This window comes from Neolamprologus brichardi, chromosome 22, assembly GCF_056152115.1.
Source record: "Neolamprologus brichardi isolate AB-2024 chromosome 22, ASM5615211v1, whole genome shotgun sequence".
NCBI classification, from domain to species: domain Eukaryota; kingdom Metazoa; phylum Chordata; class Actinopteri; order Cichliformes; family Cichlidae; genus Neolamprologus; species Neolamprologus brichardi.
In genome coordinates, this window is record NC_142124.1 from 33,142,797 (window position 1) to 33,166,768 (window position 23,972).

Sequence of the window (23,972 nt, forward strand, 5' to 3'; positions counted from 1 at the left end):
TTGCTCCTGGCTGTCTCCCTCCTGCTCTGTTCCTGTGCTGCTGTGACTGCCAACAGTGGCTCAACCAGTTATTAAGTTCAGGGGTCAATCACTTTTTTATACCAAGGCACGTGCAGCTTTTCCCATTAATAAATGAAATAAATCCATCCATCCATCCATCCATTCATTCGCTTATCCTTTTCAGGGTCGCGGGGGGCGCTGGAGCCTATCCCAGCTGTCATAGGGCGAGAGGCGGGGTACACCCTGGACAGGTCGCCAGTCTGTCGCAGGGCCAACACACAGAGACAGACAACCATTCGCACTCACATTCACACCTAGTGGCAATTTGGATTAGCCAATTAACCTATCCCCACAAGCTGCATGTCTTTGGATGGTGGGAGGAAGCCGGAGTACCCGGAGGGAACCCACGCAAACACGGGGAGAACATGCAAACTCCACACAGAAAGACCCCGGCCTGATGTTGGAATTGAACTCAGGACCTTCTTGCTGTGCGGCAACAGAGCTAACCACCGTGCCGCTTAAATGAAATAAATGAAATTTTAAAACTGCCTTTTATACTTACCCGGGTTATCTGTCTGATAGTAAAATTTGTTTGCTGATTTAAAACTTGACAAAAAAATCTACCTGGTGATTTCTTTGTTTCTTGTTTTTTTTTTTCCAGGGTGGAAAGATTGTGCAGCATACATTATTAATGACATTAAAAAAGAGGAAATGGGTGCACAAGTTTGAATTTATTTTAGACTTTCTTTAATTCGAACAGGGTCTAAATTATGCATAAAAACTCACTTTTTTTTTAAAGGGTCGTGCTGAAGGGTCTACAGTGTCTTTTAACTTTACAAGGCCATTGACTTTTTAATGATTGGAATTGATTATAAGTGGTACTTTCTCTTTGCCAACATAAGAATTACTCATGTGACAGCACTGTCTGACTCTCCAGTACTCAGAACAATGGGGACGTTCAAGGAACTGGAGAAGTGGAGGTCAGCCAATCAGAAGGCAGAAGACCAAGAAGTCCACCATGCTGGACTGACAACCACAGGGAGCCAAGTTTCCTTCAAAGAGTCTTCCTCAGTACTTTCATATTTTTTCTGTAACTGTAAACTTAAAACACAAGTGTGTAAAAATGACACATTCTCAAGTTTTATTCTACAAGTTCTCACATTTTACAACAAAGTCCAGCAACTGGGCTCCTCAGTTTCCAGATGTTTATAAGCTGCTGAAGAAGAGAAGACGACACACGTTGCAATACAACTTTACTTATATAGCACATGTAAAACTGAAGGTACACCAAAGTGCTTACGTTGGTAAACATGGCTCTGTCTGGCATATTCTTGCCATTAAATTCAAAATAACTTTTCCACTGCTTAAGACATTTTAATCAAATCTCAGGACGTACCGAAATTCCCTGTTCACATTATCTCAGTGGACAAACACATCAAGTTCACCAGGGAGGATACCCTGTGAAATTCCCATCAGTAATGAGGGACATTTAAAGTCGACGTGTACCGTAAACCAGTGCATACGGATCAGGTTGCCATCCATTGGAGCACAAACTGGGTGTCATCAGGACGCTACAACACAGAGCGAACATCATCCCACTGACACAGCAGCCAGGGAGGCAGAAGAACATCAAGAAGGCCCTGAGTAAATGTGGTTATCCCAGCTGGACATTCGTCAAAGCTGGGAAGGCGCCAAAAGAAAGCTCCAGCTGATCCAGAGAAATATAGTATACACTGTTTAGTGGCAGGACTATTACCAAGATTTATGCAACAAGGGGAACACAAGAGGAAGATTAACAGCCTCAGTGACCTCGTCCCTACAGATGAGCAAGTTCTCCTCATCCTCAGACTGTTTCTCCTCTACAGAAGACGTGTTAGTGGTGAAGAGGTCCTCAAAATACTTCTTCCACTGCCCAACAATGTCCCCAGTTGATGTCAGCAGTACTTCCCCCCCCCCCCCCCCCCCCCCCCCCACCACACACACACAATACTCCATGTGAGTAAAACGCCACTTTTTCCGTGATCTCAGAGGCTACAGTGGGGCAAAAAAGTATTTAGTCAGCCACCGATTGTGCAAGTTCCCCCACTTAAAATGATGACAGAGGTCAGTAATTTGCACCAGAGGTACACTTCAACTGTGAGAGACAGAATGTGAAAAAAAAATCCATGAATTCACATGGTAGGATTTGTAAAGAATTTATTCATAAATCAGGGTGGAAAATAAGTATTTGGTCACCTCAAACAAGGAAAATCCCTGGCTCTCACAGACCTGTAACGTCTTCTGTAAGAAGCTTTTCTGTCCCCCACTTGTTACCTGTATGAATGGCACCTGTTTGACCTCATCATCTGTATAAAAGACACCTGTCCACAGCCTCAACCAGTCAGACTCCAAACTCCGCCATGGCCAAGACCAAAGAGCTTTCGAAGGACACCAGGAAAAGAATTGTAGACCTGCACCAGACTGGGAAGAGTGAATCTACAATAGGCAAGCAGCTTGGTGTGAAAAAATCAACTGTGGGAGCAATCATCAGAAAATGGAAGACATACAAAACCACTGATAATCTCCCTCGATCTGGGGCTCCACGCAAGATCTCATCCCGTGGGGTCAAAATGATCATGAGAACGGTGAGCAAAGATCCCAGAACCACACGGGGGGACCTGGTGAATGACCTGCAGAGAGCTGGGACCAAAGTAACAAAGGTCACCATCAGTAACACACTACAACGGCAGGGAATCAAATCCCACAGTGCCAGACGTGTTCCGCTGCTGAAGCCAGTGCATGTCCAGGCCCGTCTGAAGTTTGCCAGAGAGCACATGGATGATACAGCAGAGGATTGGGAGAATGTCATGTGGTCAGATGAAACCAAAGTAGAACTTTTTGGTATAAACTCAACTCGTCGTGTTTGGAGGAAGAAGAATACTGAGTTGCATCCCAAGAACACCATACCTACTGTGAAGCATGGGGGTGGAAACATCATGCTATGGGGCTGTTTTTCTGCCAAGGGGACAGGACGACTGATCCGTGTTAAGGACAGAATGAATGGGGCCAAGTATCGTGAGATTTTGAGCCAAAACCTCCTTCCATCAGTGAGAACTTTGAAGATGAAACGAGGCTGGGTCTTCCAACATGACAATGATCCAAAACACACCGCCCGGGCAACAAAGGAGTGGCTCCGTAAGAAGCATTTGAAAGTCCTGGAGTGGCCTAGCCAGTCTCCAGACCTCAACCCCATAGAAAATCTGTGGCGGGAGTTGAAAGTCCGTGTTGCTCGGCGACAGCCCCAAAACATCACTGCTCTTGAGAAGATCTGCATGGAGGAATGGGCCAAAATACCAGCTACTGTGTGTGCAAACCTGGTAAAGACCTATAGTAAACGTTTGACCTCTGTTATTGCCAACAAAGGTTATGTTACAAAGTATTGAGTAGTATTTTTTGTTATTGACCAAATACTTATTTTCCACCCTGATTTACGAATAAATTCTTTACAAATCCTACCATGTGAATTCATGGATTTTTTTTTCACATTCTGTCTCTCACAGTTGAAGTGTACCTCTGGTGCAAATTACTGACCTCTGTCATCATTTTAAGTGGGGGAACTTGCACAATCGGTGGCTGACTAAATACTTTTTTGCCCCACTGTATGTTGACGAGGGTCTCCCAAGACAAATTGGTCCTGGGTGAGGGGGAAGACAATGAGTGATTCAATGGACTCCCACGAGTAACAAAACTTCATGACCTTGGTCGTGTCCAAATTCATGGGCTGCATCCTCCTGAGGACCCGGCCTTCGCGGTCTACGTGGGCCGGGTCCTCAGGAGGTCGGGTAGGCCGGAAGTAAACGGCCGTGAAATTGGACGGTCTAGCCTTCTGATTAGCGTCACCGCTGTCACGGTGGAGTTTAATAAACTCGCCGTCTGCTCCTTGCTATCTAAAATATAACAGGACACTGGAGTAAACTCTCGACTGTCTCACACTTCTGTTTAATCAGTTTTCTGTTTGATGTTTAGTCAGCTGTGTAAAAACCAAGGAGGAACCCACCCAGGGGATTAATAAAGTTTTATTTTATCTAATCTAATCACTTTAATCTCAGCCAAACCGATTTACTCACGAACAAATAAAACACTGAAAAAAGCCCAACAATAACATTTTTAGGTTGTCTAAGTGACTTATATATTACGTTTAACCTGAGCAGCGAAACTCCGCGGTGATCTGAACATGACGTGCCGGGAGTTGTGCCGTTCTCGGCGGCTTCAGTGACCCTCGAGCTCCCGGCGAGCTATCGGCTAACAAACGTCTCCGAAAACGTCAAAGCACTTTTGCAAATATGCGATATCTTGATAAACCGAGCAGATATTTGATGTTTACACAGCTACTTTCTCGCCTGAAAATATGTTAAAAGTTTATTTTATGACCCAGAAAGATTAATAAGAGTAACTTTAAAACTTAGTAGCGGCCGCCATTGTTGGAAACTGGAGTTTGGCTGGGCCGCGCTATGAATTCTGGGATATGGTAGGCCACGAAGGATACACCCGACCCATCCTTCAAATTCGGGGAAAAGGAGGACGCATTTGTCGGCTGCATTCGGAGGAGTCTATGAATTTGGACAGCCTTCGGCGCGTCGCTGTGACATTATCGGTCTACAAATGCGGCCTCAGGAGGAAGCAGCCCATGAATTTGGACACGACCCTTTTCTTTCTTCATGTCGGTGTATGTAAATACACTTTACTTACTTACCTGTGTCCCTGCGTGGGAAAGGGTTACCGGGGTCCTCCCTGGAGCCAGGCCTGGGGAGGGAGTGCAACGGAGAGTGCCTGGCCCTCTGGCTTTAGCCCATGGGGCCTGGCCAGGTGCAGCCTGCAGAAGCTGCATGGGCAGTGTAGGCCCACCACCAGCAGGAGGTGGTGTTAGGGTTGGGTGCATCGTGTGTCTGATTGCGGTTAAAGGAAGGGCACTGATGGACCAATCCCTGCTATTGGGACATACAACATCACCTCTTTGGTAAGGAAGGGGAGGCAGGGGAGGATGCAGGACAGGCTTAGCACACCTAAACATGGGGTGTGCTGGGAACCCCCTGGCAGAGGGGTAGCCTCTCAGAAGCAGCTGACACGTATGAGCAGGCCAAGCAAAATGCAGCCCAGGTGGTGGTTGAAACAAGAATTCCAGCATGTGAGTTTGGAGAGGCCGTCGAAAAGACTTCCCATCTGCTTCAGAGCAATTCTGACAAACCATTGGGCATCGAGAGAAAAGCGGTGCTACAAAACTAATCTTAAATTGGTAATAAAGTGTTAATAAAAACAAACCAATTCCTTCTGCTGTGAGGTTCAATAGCAGCTTTATGAACGTGGAAATGAAACATGTCAGTCAGTTGGCTCAGACACAGCAGGATGGAAACAGTCGGGAGAGAAACTCAAAGTTGAAGAAAACGTGACCAAACCAAGAATATGCCAGCACAGCTTAGGTTTGAAAAGTTGAATCTAAACAAACCATTTTACTTCCTGTTTGTCCAAAGAACTAAGTGGAGATGTTTATCCTTAATGTACAGCATCACATATGGTGAGAACTAAACAGCATTTCAGCACAAACATCTCTTACCAAATGTCACGCGTGATGGTGGAGGGCTCCAAAGGACCTGGGCACCTTCTCTATATACTAAAGCGTTCTAAAACCAAATGTGAGTCCATCTTTCTGACAGCTAGAGCTTTGCCTAAATTGGATCACGCAGCAGGACAATGATCCCAAGCACAACAGTAAATATACAAGCAAACCAATCTGAATGACATGCTGTGGCAGGACCTTAACCCTTTAAGACCTACCATAGAACCAAGTCTGCCAGAGCTTATATTATATGTTTACATGCTGTGGAGCCATTTTTGGGAGCATTTCAAGTTGCTATACATCAATACAACCATTACAGCCCAAATTTTAATAATATGTCTGCATTAAGTGCATAGTAATTACATAAATTGCAAAAAAGTGCAATAAACTACAAAAAAATTGAAAATCGTTTTTGTTTTTTAACATATATTTCTAGTTAGAGAAATTTAAGAGGCTTATCCCTCAAAACTGTAAATACAAAAAAGTTGCACAAAATAGTTTCCCACCACAGGAAATTTATTTTAAGTGTCTTCATAGTTTTATTTTTGAAATACACCAATTTTTATATACTGCAGGATAACCGAAAATAAATATTATAATGCAAATTTGCAAAAAAGCAGCATATGCATCAAAATAAACTATTTCCAGCAGTGCAATATGAGTCCTAAGCATCCCAGAAACAACACAGAAAGTCAGAAAGTCAAAGATAACTTTTAAAAACACCAGTATAGGCTCATGAGGCCCTGATGGTGAAAAACTACATTTCCGCGAAAATGACGTCACTTCTGGTTTCGGGCAGGTCATGGCGGACATGCGAAAGTTCGCTCTGACGTCTAATCCAACGTAGGAAGTGTTACGAACAGCTGATCAGATCGGCAAAGCGTGTTTCTGGAATATTATGTTTTTGTTGCTGCAAGTGCTTTTTATGCAGTTTTTGCAAAACTATATGTGGAAGAAAACTGTGACCGAGGACAAGCTGATGGCATAAGATGTAAGTACAACTCCTCCGGTTTCATATGCAAAAAAAATGATTGCGCTAGCTTATGTGGTTGCAGAGCTACAAGGATTTAAAAATAGTTACGCAAAACAGAGCGTGCTGCTCTGACCGGCTTTAAAGGGTTAAAGACACTATGGATCAATGAACCGAAGGAACCCTGTAAAGCAGCGGGACAAAATTCCTCCACAACAACGTGAAAGACGTCAAGTTCAAGTTAATGCTGCGAAAGGTGGTTTTATTAGTGAATTGTGTAGTTTACTTGGGTTTTAACAGAAGTTCATTGAGTGCTGTAAAGAAGCATCCTGAGGACTTGAGTGATGGCAGAGCAGATGGATGTCCAAGTCATTAAAAAATTGAGACATAAAACCAAATGTGATGTTTTTTTTATATATTTTGTAACATTTCAGAAACATGTTTATTGAGGTGAATATAAATATGTTGAGTCTTTATTACAGTTGTGGATGATTTTTTATTGACGTGTCCAAATGGTGAGAAGTACAAACAGGATCGTCACATAACATGTAGCAAAGGCACATCACTTTGTTCTGTCACACAAGAAACTTGGCTGACTCACCCTGACCATGTGCTACAAAGTTATGTGAACACACACACACACACACACACACACACACACGTCTTTGGATACATTTTCTGATCCTTACACATTTTGATCAAAATGGAAACGAATGATCTTTTGTTCTAAAAGGTTCATACAACTGTACAACTGTCCGACTGTGGCAGTTACTGGTGTTGCATTTGACTAATCTCTAAAAATATTTAAAGAAGCAGCTGCATTGGACAGAACTGCACCTTTTACCAAATGAAGCTATCAAGAGAGAACAGAATAGTCAGAACATAACCAGCTATAATAAGACGACCAACCAGAACACGTCACAGCTAATCAACAGTTATGCTTTTCATTGGATCAGTGCTCCTGTTCAGAGAGATTTTAACCAGGTTTTTGTCACCACTAATTACAAATACCCAAATGTTACAGTTTAGGAGAACACAATCACTGACCACCAAAACTACGGCTGCCAGAAACAGCTGCTAAATCAGTCTGTGTGCAAACTTTATTCCAGTTGTTTCCACACGAAAGCGTGTCAGCTTCAGGCAATCAGCAGTGAAAGTGTTACAGACAAGTCAGTTATCAGAACTGGGACCTCAGCAGGTCCAGTACCAAGTGTGACAAATGTTTGATCTCCATCAATACACCAGTTCAAGCTGTGAAAAAGACTGGGCAGCTACAACACACACGCTTATACAGCAATTGTGCCTGTTCCAAATGTAGCTAAGCAGAACAGGCAGAATTGTGTAATTTTACAGTCTTGTTCCGTCTTGTTGTGTGTTGTTGTCCGGCTATTTGAGATCACAGCAATGACACTGTGGAAGACATTTTTCACAACCCTTCAAAGGCCTGTTTGAGGGTTCGAGTAAGGGTCTGGCACTTAGGTGTAACGGTTGAAGCTTTATATTTGTGAGACATTATTTCCCCACACCTCTTATTCCACCACAACAATACTCACAAATGCTGCCAGTAAGTGGCTGTTCCCACGCACAGTTCTTTGATTTATTAGTACGATCACAGATCTTACCGATTAGGATGGCCACCCTCAGCAGCCACAGTTGCATATGGGACCTTATTTGTGACCTAAACTGAGCTGTAATTTCAATGCAAAACTGCATGTATAGAATAATAAGTCAAATCCCATGAAAACCACTTTAAAATGGTTTGTGTTACTTCCTGGCCCGTCAAATAAAGTTTTAAAAAACTTTTTCCTCCTGTTGCAAAAGAGTCTTTGAGTGCCATGTGACTTTTTTCATCTGTAACACTGGACCTCTGTTTAGATGGGGGTGTTAGGCAAATGTCCATTAGAACCTGAAAGCGCAGCGTTACAAACCAACTCGCTGCCGTGTCCACTTTGCTGTTCTTGTTCGTTCCTTTTGCTCAGAAACACATTCGCCCTTCGGGCCTCCTGCTCTACAGGGGTCCTTCTGTCAGAGTCTATGGTTACGGTTGCTGCTTGTGGGGCTGTCCTGCGGTTGCAGCGCTGTGTGACGACAAACAGAAATATGGTGATTAACAAACTGAGGGACAGCACTAGCAAAAGCGACACAATTACCAGCTCCTTTAAATAGCACGGGGCTTGGGCGGCCAGCAGCGCTTCCCCATCCCGGAGCTCTAATTCTCTCTGTCGAGGCTCTTTTGTCCATAAGGTCAGGTTTTTGCCCAGCTGTCTGGTGGTGACTTGAGTGTTCCTGTTGGATGGCGTTGTCTTAGACTGTCCGTGGTGCGTTTCTGTTCTTTCAGGGAAAGTTCCTACAGATATGTGGAGTCCAGATCCCGGCTTGGCCATAGATTGTGTTGTGGGTATTGCATTTGTCCGAGGCTGGGTGTAGCTGGTTGGAGTTTGAGACAGAGGGCTGGTCTTCTGCTTGACATGATAGATGGCCATAGTCTGTTGGTAGCCATTTTCAGTGGACAGGCAGAGGTAGTGGCCCAGTGTGGCAGGGGTGGCCACAAAGCTCAGACTCCCATCCTCCAGGTTCAGATACAAGTCTGAGGACAGCCGACTGTTGGGACGCTCCCAGAGCTGCTGAGACAGCCGTGATGCTGCAGGACACTGCAGACGCACGACTTCGTTCAGAGACACAGACACCAGCTCGCCTGGAGGACACGAGGCTGACATACAGATGATAGTTTGCATCAGAAACAGGTGTTCGGATATCACAGAAACAATGACCGTGCTTCTAAACAAGAATCTATTGCAAAAATCTGAACTTCACACAATCATGTCTAAATTAGAAAAGTAAAAGTTAAATAAAGCAAATTCATGTTTTATATGTTTGACTCACAGCCCACACAAAACCTCAGACGTGGGACTTTTCATGATTTATTTCATTCCTTTTAGACTTTTCTCCTCCGTTTAATCTTTAGACTAAAATAGATATTAAAAAGATGTTATACTCACCCGCAGGAAGTTTGTTTGGACCAAATCTGCTCTTATGATTTAATGAAACACTGCTGCATGCCTCTTCAGCGTTTCCTCTTTCTATGTCCTGGCCTCTGAGGAGGGAAACCATTAACAGAGAAGGTGGGCACTAAGTTTCACAGATTCCCCACTGATGACCAATCCTCAAACCAGAAGTAAAAACATGAAATTCACAAAGCAGTCATCTATTAATTGGAAGGTTGGTGGTTTGGTGGCTGCTTCAATCTGCCAAATATCCTTGGGCAAAGTACAAACCCAAGTACAGGGAGGGCCATTTATATGGATACACCGTAATAAAATGGGAATGGTTGGTGATATTAAAGTCCTGTTTGTGGCACATTAGTATACATGAGGGGGCAAACTCCTCAAGATGGGTGGTGACCATGGTGGCCATTTAGAAGTCGGCCATCTTGGATACAACTTTTGTCTTTCCAATAGGAAGAGGGCCATGTGACACATCAAACTTATTGGTAATGTCACAAGAAAAACAATGGTGTGCTTGGTTTCAACGTAACTTTATTCTTTCATGAGTTATTTACAAGTTTCTCTTTGTTCACAGCCATTGACATGTCGAAGAGGTTAACACGTGAGGAGCGGATCGAAATTGTGTTGATATCTGGTGAATGCAGTAACCGGGTCATTGCAGCAGATTTCAATGCAAGACACCCTACGAGACCACCCATCTCCCATGCTACAGTTAGCAAACTGCTTGCTAAGTTTCGTGAAACTGGTTCAGTGTTGGATTTGCCAAAATGTGGACGCAAGAAAACTGTCACTAATGAAGAAACATCAGTGGCTGTCCTAGCTTCATTCAGCAAGAGCCCACAGCGTAGCACTCGCTGCATGTCACTGGAGAGTGGCATTAGTCGAACATCCCTTCGGCGGATATTAGCTACTCACAAATGGCACCCTTACAAACTCCAGCTACTGCAGCATCTCAATGAGGATGACCCAGATCAGCACAGAATCTGCAGAATGGGCAAAACAATAACTGGAACAGGACCCTCAGTTCACGCAGAAGATTTTGTTCAGTGATGAGGCAAACCTTTATGCGAATGCTGAAGTTAACAAACAAAACCACCGCTATTGGTCTGACACTAACCCACATTGGATGGATCCCTCCAAGACTGTTGGGACAACAAAAGTGATGGTTTGATGTGGTATATGGGGTACAACGATAGTGGGTCCATTCTTCATCAATGTAAATCTCAAGGCCACTGGATATTTGAAATTGCTACATGATGATGTGTTTCCCTCTTTAGGCACTGAAGCTGGCACGTTCCCTGAGTTTTTCCAGCAAGATGGTGCACCACCACATTATGGGTGCCAGGTCCGAGCATTCCTAGATGACCAGTTTCCTGGAAAGTGGATTGGTCGTCGTGGGCCAGTTGAATGGCCCCCAAAGTCTCCCGATCTGACCCTCTTAGACTTTTATCTTTGGGGTCATCTGAAGGCAATTGTCTATGGTGTGAAGATACGAGATGTGCAGCACCTGAAACTACAGATACTGGATGCCTGTGCTGGCATTTCTCCTGTGGTGTTGCTATCAGTGTGTGAAGAGTGGGAGAAGAAGGTTGCATTGACAATCCAACACAATGGGCAGCACATTGAACACATTTTATAAGTAGTCAGAAACTTGTAAATAACTCATGAAAGAATAAAGTTACGTTGAAACCAAGCACACCATTGTTTTTCTTGTCACATTACCAATAAGTTTGATGTGTCACATGACCCTCTTCCTATTGGAAAGACAAAAGTTGTATCCAAGATGGCCGACTTCTAAATGGCCACCATGGTCACCACCCATCTTGAGGAGTTTGCCCCCTCACATATACTAATGTGCCACAAACAGGACTTTAATATCACCAACCATTCCCATTTTATTACGGTGTATCCATATAAATGGCCCACCCTGTATACTGCTACTGGCTCAAAAGCTACAAGGTCAAGAATAAAAGTTGACTAGCTTTGCACAGTTTGGTATTAACGACTCCTTCCTCAGCTGATGTAGTTTCATTGTGCAACCTCGTGTTTCATAATAAAACATGTGAGCAGATCGTGTGTGCTGAACGTATTAATCGTAATAAAAGTGTGGTGTTACTCACAGGTTAGTGTTTGTTGTAGAGACCATCACACAGACCCTGCTGGCAGGATCCCAACCACAGAAGGGATCTCGGGCCAGGACACACTGAGCACAGGTCCAGTAAAAAGAACAGTTAGCTGTCGGGACCTTCACGACACCCTCCGATGTGCCGATGTAAATTACTCCCTGCAGTGGGACAGAATAAGCGTTCAGACATTTCTCAGTAATCTGTCGCAATGACATCATTCTGCTTCACCGTGATGGAGAAACTTTGTCTAGTTTGCAAAACTGAGTTCAAACTGTTTACCTGCAGAACATCTGGAACAACACAGATCAAGTCTACTTTTTACCCAGACTTGCAAATTGATCAGTTAAGGACTCCAGCATGTTCATAAAAAATAATAGATAACTGAACCGAGTGCACGGTAAACCTCTGGGACATTATGTCCCATTCGATGCTGCCAGTTTGCACCTCCGACTGTCCCTGAGCTCAGAGGTGATTCCCCACGACACTACCTGCTGTCTCACTGGGAGATTCCCCTGATGCTGTCAGGCAAGCATAGAAGGCACACGGGGAACATACAAAGGACTGAGCACTACTTTGAGTTGCTGCAATGGAATCTGGGCAAAATGGACCAGTCTGCCGTATCATTAGTTTCATTCTGATTTTTCAGTGTCTTTGAATTCATTTGCATTCAACAATGTGACATCCTTTTGTTCCTGACGTCTCCTTCGGTCCATACCAGTTTGAATGTCCAGCATGACTTTGAGATGTGTTTCCTACGAGTTCCTTTGTTTTATTTAGCAGTAACAGTACAGTAACAGTAGCTTGGAGCTAAATAATAATACATAAATAATTAACACTCAAAGCAGCACACAGGAACTCTCTATGGTTATTGCCACTTTGTCTCCATTGCCTCCAATAGTAAATCTGGCCTCTAGTCTAAAAACCTAAATGGAACTGAACCACCAATTAAAGGTCAGCAGCGGTGTGCACCTTGGGTATGGAGAGCTTCAGGCTCTTGACAGGCTGAGGCTGCTCAAAGACCTGAATCTCCTCAATGATATGGGCCCCTCTGAGTAGCAGCACTGCTTTATGCAAGTAACCAGACTCTGAAACAGAAAAGAAATCATTAATAACAGAAAACTATTGAAGAAGAAGTGCTGAGAGGATATAAACCTGTACTGTGAGGCCTGGTAGTCGTGGAAGAGTTCAGCCTTTCTGTGTTTTACTGCTCTGCCTGCAGTCCTACCTGTAAGCAGAAACAGGACAGTGTAGTGTTTGCCGTTGGCTGCCTGGACCCTCTGGACAGTCAGGTGGCTGTAGGTGTTTTCAGCAGACACCATGGTCAGGTTCCTTCCAACTGGTCGCACACTGTCATCTGCCAGGAAGTTCTCTTTGACAAAGCGCAGGGCATTGTCTGAGGCGTTGTGCAGGCCACACTAACACAAAAGTGGACACAAACTAATTATTTTGTATTCATTTCCATTTGTGCGGCACTTTTTTAATCGCACATTATCAGCAGCAGAGAGCGTGCCATCAGCAAAGCTGCTCAAAAACTCAACGCTCGTATTTACTATCAGGCTACACGTCAGCCTGTGGGATTCTTCGTTAGTAGCTGCAAAGTGTTATGTTGCCAATAGTTACATGTTTCAAATCTGAACAGCGCTTTGAAATGTGAAATACAGCATTTAAAGAATTTTTAAGAATACATTTATAATAAAGACTACAGTGTCGATGTTAATAGGTTTACAATATTCTGAACACATTAGTGGGTGTGTTGAAATATGAAAGTATGGAAAAGGAAATATGTTAAAATCTGGGGCTTGATGAGATGAGATGATGAGATATGAGATGATGAGATATGAGATGAGATGAGATGATGAGATGATGATGAGATATGAGATGATGAGATGATGAGATATGAGATGAGATGATGAGAGATGATGAGAGATGATATGAGATGATGAGATGATGAGATGAGATGAGATGATGAGATGATGAGAGATGATATGAGATGATGAGATGATGAGAGCTGATGAGAGATGATATGAGATGATGAGATGAGATGATGAGATGATGAGATGAGATGATGAGATGATGAGAGATATGAGATGATGAGATGATGAGAGATGATATGAGATGATGAGATGAGATGAGATGAGATGATGAGATGAGATGATGAGATGAGGAGATGAGATATGAGATGATGAGATGAGATGATGAGATATGAGATGAAATGAGATGATGAGATATGAGATGAAATGAGATGATGAGATAGCCTTTATGTGTCAGTTGCAGGTCTTTTGCCCACAACCGAGATGACAGACCTTGCCGACCGTACATACAATACACAAACATCACATTGGGGAGACAGGTCAGGCTAGGTAGCGAGGAAAAAAACATCGAAATGTGTAACACAAAAGGATAATACAGGAATGCACAGATATCAACACACCATAGCACAATAAACACAGACAAGCAACATGGGAAAGAGTTCCAGTGTGTACATCTGATCTGGGACTGCTGCAATCTTTCGACTGCGCCTCCAACTGACCCGATGTCCACATCAGAGGGGAGGTAAGCGTTGGAGGTGGTGTTGGCGATGCGTCGGTGAGTGCTTATCAGTATCAGTATATGTATGTGTGTGCGTGTCCAGAGTTCAGCTGAGACAGTGTCCTTCGCCCTGCTAGGCTAAGTAAACAGTCTTCCAGCCAACCCAGGTGGCCTTGCATGGAACGGGAAGAACAGACTCAACACAGTCGTTATCAGGGATCTTTGCATTTAGAAAAATATCATTTACTTTAAACTGAATTTCCCAGGTGTTACTAAACAGAGGAAGGAATTTTTGACACAACTTTCCAAATAACTTCATCCAAACTTTTTTTTCTCTTTCCAAAAACCCAATAAATACTGAGGTTAACATTATTAGCTCCCGATGCTATTCTTCACTTTTTGCTGTACATCAGGCTGCAGTCTGTTTTAGCTCCTCCAGGTTTGATGGCTCTTCTCTTCAGTTCACCCACAGATTTTCAGCGAGATCTGAGTCGGAGCTTTGTGCAGGTCAGTCGATAACGTTCACCAGGAGAGACGTATGTTTTGGTTGTTGTCATGTTGGAAGACAAACGATGACCCAGTTTCTGCTGCTGAGTGCTTGAGGTTTAAAAAGGTCACATATCCTTCTTCTTCATACCTGCCATCTTGTAAGATTGTGAACCACATTTCACTGTGGAGACGCTGAATTGTTTTCTCCAAAAATAAGGAGCATCTCAAAGAGCTGTAGTTTAATGTCATCTGACCAAAGCACGCACTTCCCCTAACCCTGCTCCAGGCTGAGTCAAGGAGTCAAGGGATCATCTTCTTTGAGACTCCAATTCCCAACTCGGCCAAGTCATTCACTCATGTTGTGGCAGCATTTTCTTAAAATCTTTCACCTCTGCAACAGTTGTTCTGTCCTGTTCGGCTCTCATTACATTTCTCGATGATACATCTCAGTAGAACAACTCGCAAACGCTGCGATAACTTTGTGAATCCATCTCCTGCTTTGTGAGCATCAAAAATCATTTTTCTCATGTAAACAGATTTGATTTGGTTTTTGGCATGCTGCTTTGGTTTGCTGCTTTCTCTGACACGAGACACTGGAACCTCAGTTTTAACTTAATTTTAGAAGCTTTCAGCTTTAAAACGTTAAAGCACATCATTGCACAACCTGGTTTGTTATTCAGGGGATGATTTATACTGACCCTGGAAAAAACACTTTCTCAGATAATTATATTATTGTGAGTAAATATATAAATTTATGCTTTCTAAAGAAAACTAGCATGCTTAGAAATGTTGGAAATCCTTTGCTCTGTTTTGTCAAAATTTTGACAAAAACGTGAAATTTCATGCTAATAATTTTATCCACGTCTGTGTAAAGAATGCTAAGCTAACTGTAAAAGTGTGAACTTGGTACCAAGAGCAGAAGTAGGAAGTAAAGTAGTGAGACGGCAGTAATGACGTGGAAGACGACGACAAATAATCGTGAAACTTTTACATCTGAGAATAAACTTCCTCACAGCTGTGAACATGGAGTTTTTGCATGTGCATGTGCACCCGCTGATTCATGGAGACTTTACTCTAAATACGTTTCCATAAGTAACCATTTACCTCGCCTGGATTTGCGACCTTCTCTTGAACCCGTGCACTCCACTGTAATGTGTCCCGGTTCAGGACTTTGTAGTTACCAGAAAAGGCCGATTTGATGTCAGCGAGGCGGAAGGAGCACACTGCTGATCGCCCCGAGTTGACAGACCTGGTTAATCAAAAACAAACATTAAGAATACAGTCAGGAAGAATCAGAAACATGAAACTACGGCATGCAACTTGTTTCATTCTTAAATGTGCGTCCTTTAAATAGTATTTCTTCTCTGTTGTATTCTATAACCATGGGTGCACATAAGTGTGGCATGTGCTGTCAAAATAAAAGACCAGATAAGAAGTTGCAACGTGCATTTGCGTCCATATAAAAGGCTGTTTTTGTCCACTAGAGTGGGATTTTCACGGCACATTCTGCACCAAATCTCTGTGCGTTCATCATTTGTTTGAAGCCAGCTCACCTCCTGCAACCACTTTTCTGAGAATACGCGCTTCTTTTGTGGTTCGGACTCCTTCTGCTATTCTTTGGAGGTGGAGGAACACCAGAGTAACTGCTTAAAGGAGCTTCTTGACATCTTTAAGAGTTCTAAACAAATGTCTGTCCTCCTCCTGAAAATCTTACGGCACGTTGCAACTTCTTATCTGGTGCGCGTCTTTTATTTTGACACCTGCGGACCACTTATGTGCAGCACTGGTTATATCAACCCTCAATTCGCCCCTGAAGGCCACAGAAAGACTGCCTGGAGGACTCGTGAGCATCACGAGAGCCTTCCTTGACTGGTACAGAAGAGCACATCCCTCAGATTTGAATGCTTCCCCGGTCAGATGGCGTGGATACATCACTGCAGTTTTCTAAATGCCCAAAAGATCAAATCTACACATGCTTCACCTACACAGTAGGTCAAAGATCTGAAAACTGTGCTTCTCAATCTCTACAGCAAGTTTGTATTAATGGAAACATGGCGATTTTTTTCAGGAGACATCATCACTCACCACTGAGAGGTGAATATGCCATAAAAGAGTATGTCATCCACAGGAGCGCCCTCTGCAGGCAGGAGGGTGTCTATGTCCTGGAGCACATTATAGGGCAGCTCATGGTCAGCTTGGCAAAGCAGCTGAGCTTTTGCGAACGTGGTCCAGCGTCGCTGCAGGGTCCGCTGACCTCCCACATCACTCTGACAAATGAGAGAACACAGTGATGTTATCATTATTTATTATTACAGAAAGGTCAGAGTTACAGAATTATGACATGAGAGGAATAACAATCCTGAGCAGAGATGGGCAGTAACGTGTTACTTGTAACGCGTTACTGTAATCTGATTACTTTTTTCAAGTAACGAGTAAAGTAAGGGATTACTATTGCAAAAACGGTAATTAGATTACCGTTACTTTCCCGTAGGAACACTGCGTTACTGCGTTACTAAAACCGTGATTTTTTGCAAGAACGTCTCATGACAGTGACGTAAGCGAGTGCGACGTTCGTGACAACAGCTGTGTGCAGATCAACAATGGATCATATATCGAGTGCAGAGAGAGTATGAGCGTGCAGCGTTTAAAGCGTGGAAGTACTGACCTTACTTTGAGTTTGATTCCATAAAAAGTGACAAAAACATTAGTGTCCGTTGTGCGTGGGAAGAAAACTTCTTTTTACAGCGAAAAAACCCCTAAACATCCAAACAAGCACCGAGTAGCTACGACGTAATGGGAAACTCACAGAGAAACTCGCGGATTCTTCCACTGACCGCGGCACACCTGCACCAGGGTAAACCTCCGCCTACCCCACTCCTGCTTTACAGGTGAAAATAGAGCAACAGGACCGCTAGTCTTTGACTTTATTTATTTTCTGCTGTGTTTTACTTGCATCTATTTGAAAGACTGAGTGTAAACACAAAAAATATTTTATTTTATGTGCTGGAATGTGCAGAAAATAGGTTTAAATGTTAAACTAATTTCTTCCAGTCAGAGAATGTTCCATATAATTCAATGTTTGCTTGATGCATAAAGTTAAAAGATTAAAACTAATAAAACAAGTTTTAAAAAGAGACTTTTCCATTTGATTACATTTTGTATGATGATTATGCAGAAAAAGTAGAATTGGGCTGAAAGATCTATCACTTTATCACCTATTCAGGTTGTAAATCTTGTTTAAAGTAACTAAGTAACTAAGTAATTAATTACTTTTGAAAATAAGTAATCAGTAAAGTAACAGAATTACTTTTTTGGGGAAGTAATCAGTAATTAGTTACTGATTACTTTTTTCAAGTAACTTGACCAACACTGATCCTGACAGGTAGAAATCTTGGAGATGTCATCCAGTCATGTGGGTGGAGTCACAAATTCAGCTTCACCTTGCTGACTAAGTTCCCCTGCTCTGTCAGTTACCTTCCAGGAGGATTTCTTAAATAGTGACATCACTGCAGTTCATGTTGAGAAGATCAAAAGAGACAAAGTTGTTATCACAGCCTGTAATGGTTACATTCAGCCTTACTGACCACTAAAAAGGCTTTGCACATTCACCCATTGTATTTCATAAACACACAACTTTCAGTGCATTTTAAGGTTTGTTATGCTGTAACTGCATCTGTGGCCTTGGACACACATGTGACTGGCTGTCTGTTTCCTGTGTCTGAATGAGGACTATTAGTGTTTGTGTGACGGGTTTGGTCTGAAGTTTGTTTGTTCCTGGGAGAAAATTCCAAATATCAGAGCTCTGCTGAGTCTTTGCAGAATCTCTGTGGACGGTTCGTAGACGAGCACCGGCGTTCCCACTCACCACGCAGATCTGAGAGACGCGGGAGACGATGAACTTGTCGATGAAGTCATACTCTCTGCCCACTTCAGTGAAGAAGAAATAAAGTTTCTCTTCATCTGGAATAAATGTGGAACTGACGAAAGTTGGATCTGTGGCAAACAGAAGGTAACATAAGCAGAAATGTAAGTTACTGGAAACAATGTGTGAAAGACACGGTAAAGATGGAAATCCAAGTAATTGTGATTCCCACCACATAACAGGTAACAGACAAGACGCTCGTTTTCTTTAGATGTGCCAGCAAACAAATGGATTGACACTGATCTAAGACACCATAAACGTATCTAACATTATCTTCAACTACTTCAAATATCTGAGGTTGGGGAAGAACTCGCTGCACTCACCCTCCAACCATCCTAATGTGTCATCCAGCTTCAGGTCGACACGCTTGCCCTCGCTGAGGTGCCTTGAGATGACTGGCCGGTTCCCCCTGTAGTCTGCCACAGTGCCAGTATAAAGCTCTCCATCTGAGACACATGACAACATTTAACATCATACTGACGAGCAACAGCGACACAACGAAAATATATTCGACCATCTTTGTGGCTGTTGGCAGCATGTTTGTGTGCATACACACTGTTGGCAGCATGTTTGTGTGCATACACACTGTCTGTAAACACGATGAAAGTTCTCACTTGCATGTGTGGCGTGCGCGATCAACATGCAGAAAGTATTTGATAAAGATTTAAAATGTCATGTCACATTTGACCTCTGACCTCCTCAAGGTCAACAGACTGATCTGCAGGTCAAAGTGATAATGATGATATATGAAGCCATTTAAAGCCGTGTTTCTTACTGCCATTGTACTGAGGCACATTCTAAATATCACCTTACTTTGGACCTCCGACCTTCTTCAAGGTAAAAGATAAAATAAGGCCTTTGATCTTTAAAACAATGATCAAAAATCTACTAATGGAAAGATTCTGATTGGTAATGGCTTCATGTTGTAAGAGCAGTAAAAACACACCCATCATCGTGGATTAGCCTTCGCTAATCGAAAAAAAAAAAAAAGCATTTACAGGTTGTGGTAACATTCAAATAAGAGGTTTGAAATGTCCTTCAAGAACATGGACGACTATTCCTGAGAGCGATTAAAGAAATAACAAGAAAAGTTGTAACAAAGTTCCTACTGTGTTGAACCGAGTTCAGGCTGTGATGAAGGATAAAGGTGGTCACAGCAAACACTGCACAGCTGCAGCCTGAAGGTAATAAGCTCTGCAAGAACCATTACTACTTCAAAAACAGCTCGTGTTTGAATTCATCACAAGTTTCATGCTGTGAATTCCCCAATAAATCCTGAAGCTGTGCTGCATTTTCCACCAGCCAGAGACAGGACAGGGATGACCGGGACAGGGATAACCGGGACAGGGATAACCGGGACAGGGATAACCGGGACAGGGATAACTGGGACAGGGATAACTGGGAGACACCAAAATAGAGTTGTAATAATCCAGTGATGCTGTGGCATCATTTCCTCACCTACAACGAGAGCCGTATTGCGTTGATAAGGGTCATAGGGGCATCGACCTCTCCCTTCATCAGGCTTGAGGCTCATTGTTAATGTGTCAGTGTTCTGGGAAGACAAGGAGAAAAAGTCAAGCTGCTACTGAAGTGAATGCTAAATGGACCATTTCTACAAACACACAAAATGGAAATTCAGGCTTTTTTGTATCACGTTTATGCTACAATCACTAAACAGTGAGTAACACTGTAACACTGTCACAGTGTTAAACAAACTAACAACTTAAACGCCTTACGACGTAGGTGCAGCGTGGACTGAAGGCGAACGTTCCACAGGCATAGATGTGGCTGGTGTTCAGGAACTGCAGCACACGTATGAAATTGGGACAGTCAGCCTGGAAACACAAAGTTTAACATTTCAACAAAACCAGCTCGTGTAAAACTGTTAACGGTTTGTCTAAACTAGGACCTGTTGGTTCAACTTCAAACATTCTCATGGTACATCAAAAGGGACTGTAACTGCCAGCTGGTACATTATTGGCACCTTTGTCTCGTTTGCTTTGTATATTTGTAATTTAACAGGTTCAAAGTATTTGTTCATACATTCAAACAGAACACTTACCATTTTCTTGCCCTTCATGGAGCACTGCTCAAGGTCTTCATGTGAAGGACTCCAGTCCAGCTGAGAGAAGAGGAGAGTTCATCAAGTGCTTCACATAAACCACAGCCGAAGGTTTGTGTAAAGATCGTGATGTAAAAGATCACAGCACGGCCCAGAACATTTCTTTTCGAGACTGCATTTTTTTAAATACACCAAAGCAGGCACTACTACAAGTTTTACAGTCAAAGGATTTAACCCAGTTTGTGTTTGTCCGAATGTTTAGAAGGACCTTTACAAATTCATTTAGCGATTTTAAAAAGCTGCCTGCTTCTACATAAAATACTGTGTTCTGCATCGTGGTCTCCTGACTTAAATAGCACATCAAACAGGAACAGTTAAAAAGGCTTTCACTTTTTACTGTGTGATTATTGCAAACTGTGACACTGAATGTGTGAGGTACATACGAGTACACAAACGCCAAACTAGTCATAGTCATACTCCCTAGTCCACAGACTGGATTATCGGATTGTGCCAAGATGTGGCAAGCTTAGCTAACATAGAAGTACACGAGAAATGAGACGTGGAAAAGGTCCTGATCTAATCCTCAAACTACTGTCTGAACATCAAGTGTGAAAAAAAGAGAATGGAAATAGAAGCAGTCAGGTTACTCGTCTATCTTTGAGCTTTTTAGCCAGTGTTTCATGCTTTAAACACAATAAATATTTCAATATATTTTAACTTGGCAACAGAGACTCTGCCTAAAATACTTAAAAAGTAAAAAGGAAGTAGTCCTTCCTGTTAAGCTTCTTTGAAGTCCAGCAGCAGGGCACAGACGTGGTTGTTTCACTGTCTCTGCAGTTGGGTCGTCATAAACATTTGGCAGTCACATGGACGTCTGTTTAGAGCCTCACAGTCTAATTCCTGACAGAGACTATCTGATCTGCATTTGCATAATCTCAAGTGACTTTATGTCAACATGCATAAGCGTGCATCTGTCAACAGTCAGCCCCTACCTTGTTCCTCAGGATGATGCTGTCCTTGTGGCTAACATTCAGCGCTAACACAGAGTCCCGGGCTCCAACATATAATATGTCCCCATCCTCACTGAGCAGCAGCGTGGTGGTGTTGCTGACGTCGTGGCTGTTGAAGCGGATCAGACGTCTCCCAGGACTATCTGTTATCAAACAGCAGTTTGTATCAGGACAAAGCACGTTAGCATTAAATATCCACAGATCACTGAAAGGATCCAGATATAACTGGCTACAGAGTGTTAGCTGTTTAGATGTCTGCGAAACGTCTCTTCCAAGTTTATTATGTCACAGAAAATATTGTGACCACGCTATCAAGTCACTTATTCACCACTAAACACACAATTCACAGTGCACACAGAAAGAATCCACGTTTCATTATAACCTGATTCATTTTTACCTCAAAGCTTAAACACAAAAGTCCAGAATGACAAACGTGTTCACAGCTACGACACTCAAACTCGAGGTCAGCTCAATTCTGTTTCCACTGATAATCTGTGAAGTGTCACGTGACTGGTGAGAAATCCAGCTGATTGGATGCCACACCTGTCTAATTGACAGTGCATGTCAGAGCACAAACCAAGCCGTGAAGTCCAACCAACTGTGAGCCGACCTCTGAGACAGGATTAAACCAACGCACAGATCTGGGGGGAGGAAACATTTCTGCAGCACTGAAGGTCCCAATAAGCACAGAGGCCTCAGGAAGAAGTTTGGAACCAGCGCTTGGAGTCAAAGGGCCGTTTTAAGGTAGATGAAGCTCAAAGAACTCCACTGTTGGTTTGTAGAGAAAAGAGAAACTTCTCATCTCTGCACCACTCCACCAACCAGGCCTGTACGGCCAGGTGGAAAAGTCACCTGAAGGACTTTCAGACCATGAAAAACAAAATTCTCTGATCTGATGAGACAAAGATCTAACTCTGTGGCCTGGATACCAAGCACCACATCTGGAGGATACTCTGGAGGCACTGCTTAGCACCTGGCCCCTACCATCCCTACTGTGAAGCACAGTGGGGGCTGCATCATGCACCATCAGGAACTAGGGGACTAGTCAGGGTCAGAGACATCCTTGATGATAACCTGCTCCAGAGGTACTGAAACACAGCCAAGATAACAAAGGAGCGGCTTCACTGTGTCGATGTTCTTGGGGAGCCCAACCAGAACCTGACCGAACATCTCTGACGAAATCTGAAAGTGTTTGTGCACGGATACTGTTGCTGTTAGTTTTTATGCAACCTCTTCTTTACTTACATGTGAAACACGCATTATAATCAGACACTGTACAATCTCACAGTACTCCGTCTAACATGACTGTCAACTACATTTGTGTTTGGAATCACAGTTAATTTGATTAACATGATTTTGCCCTTTTTTTAAATTCACGAGGTTTCAGAACAATATTTGTGCACAAGAATCGATCTCGTAAATGAAAGACGTGAGAGAACAAAAACATCGCTGTGCTTCGTTCTGTCCCTGATACATTTAATGACCCAACGTGATAAAGGGGGTAAAATGCGCGTGATGTTTCAAAGGCTTCACTCACCCATGGGGAAGGAGACTCTGGGAGTCAGTGTTGTCACACAGGGGCACAGAAAGCCCAGCAAGGCCAGGGCGAGAGGCAGCAGGATGGGGATCTCCATCACAGCAGGAATAATGGAGTCTGGCCTCGTTTACATTGAAGTTCACTGAAGTTCACTGAAGTTCACATACTCTGCTGTCCATCACTCCATCTGAGACACATGCACACACGTTACCTACAGTCCTCTGATCAAATGCATTGATTTGTGTTGTTTCACGGTGAGTTTGTGTAACTCCGTTAATGTTTATATGCCCAAGCATCAAAGCTACAGGTTTAGAAATCAGAGATATCACCTACACGGAGGAACATGAGGAAAACGTGGGTCCGTCGCTGCGTTTTGTTTGTTCAGCTGTGTCTTTGTTTCTTGCTGTGATGAAGAGTCGCAGCTCAGGCAGCGGCTCGACGTTTCCACAGTGTGGAGATTTAAAAACACGAACCTGAAGATGAGCTCAACCCCGTAACGCGACGCATTCACTCGGACGGCTCCGCCAGCACAGCCCGCAGAGTTTCACGGATGACTGCTGGGGCGTTTTACGTTGAGTAACGACGCAAAGACGATAGTTTCTTGTGTGCTAAATAACTGTGTTAGAAAAACTTACAGAGCGACAACACAAAGACAGAAAAGTCAGCTTACGTTTGCTTTCCTCTCCGTTTTCCTTCCATCGCTCCCAAAGCACCGATATTCTGTCCAAC

At 43.2% G+C, this 23,972-nt stretch overlaps 1 protein-coding gene across 1 annotated transcript; it reads right to left on the bottom strand.

Annotated features, from left to right (window-relative positions):
- Positions 1-6,977: 6,977 nt before the first annotated feature.
- Positions 6,978-23,361, bottom strand: sema4ab (sema domain, immunoglobulin domain (Ig), transmembrane domain (TM) and short cytoplasmic domain, (semaphorin) 4Ab). Its single transcript, XM_087835294.1, has 14 exons — positions 23,244-23,361; positions 21,689-21,849; positions 20,697-20,756; positions 20,371-20,469; positions 20,093-20,186; positions 18,958-19,080; positions 18,578-18,705; positions 16,798-16,979; positions 15,817-15,961; positions 12,920-13,109; positions 12,664-12,779; positions 11,689-11,852; positions 9,563-9,657; positions 6,978-9,273 (listed from the first exon to the last, which is right to left on the bottom strand). Exons 1-14 carry the CDS (start codon positions 23,338-23,340, stop codon positions 8,435-8,437), a joined length of 2,493 nt encoding a protein of 830 aa, XP_087691420.1. The 5' UTR covers positions 23,341-23,361; the 3' UTR covers positions 6,978-8,434.
- Positions 23,362-23,972: the final 611 nt, after the last annotated feature.

Bases quoted from the DNA above. Each gene is read 5' to 3' on its own strand.
- sema4ab (XM_087835294.1), bottom strand. From the start codon at position 23,340: ATGGAGATCCCCATCCTGCTGCCTCTCGCCCTGGCCTTGCTGGGCTTT. The intron at 12,780-12,919 runs GTAGGACTGCAG...TTTCTGTTTCAG, and splicing joins TGTCCTGTTTCTGCTTACAG to AGTCTGGTTACTTGCATAAA. The intron at 9,658-11,688 runs GTGAGTAACACC...TTCCCTCCTCAG, and splicing joins TCTACAACAAACACTAACCT to AGGCCAGGACATAGAAAGAG.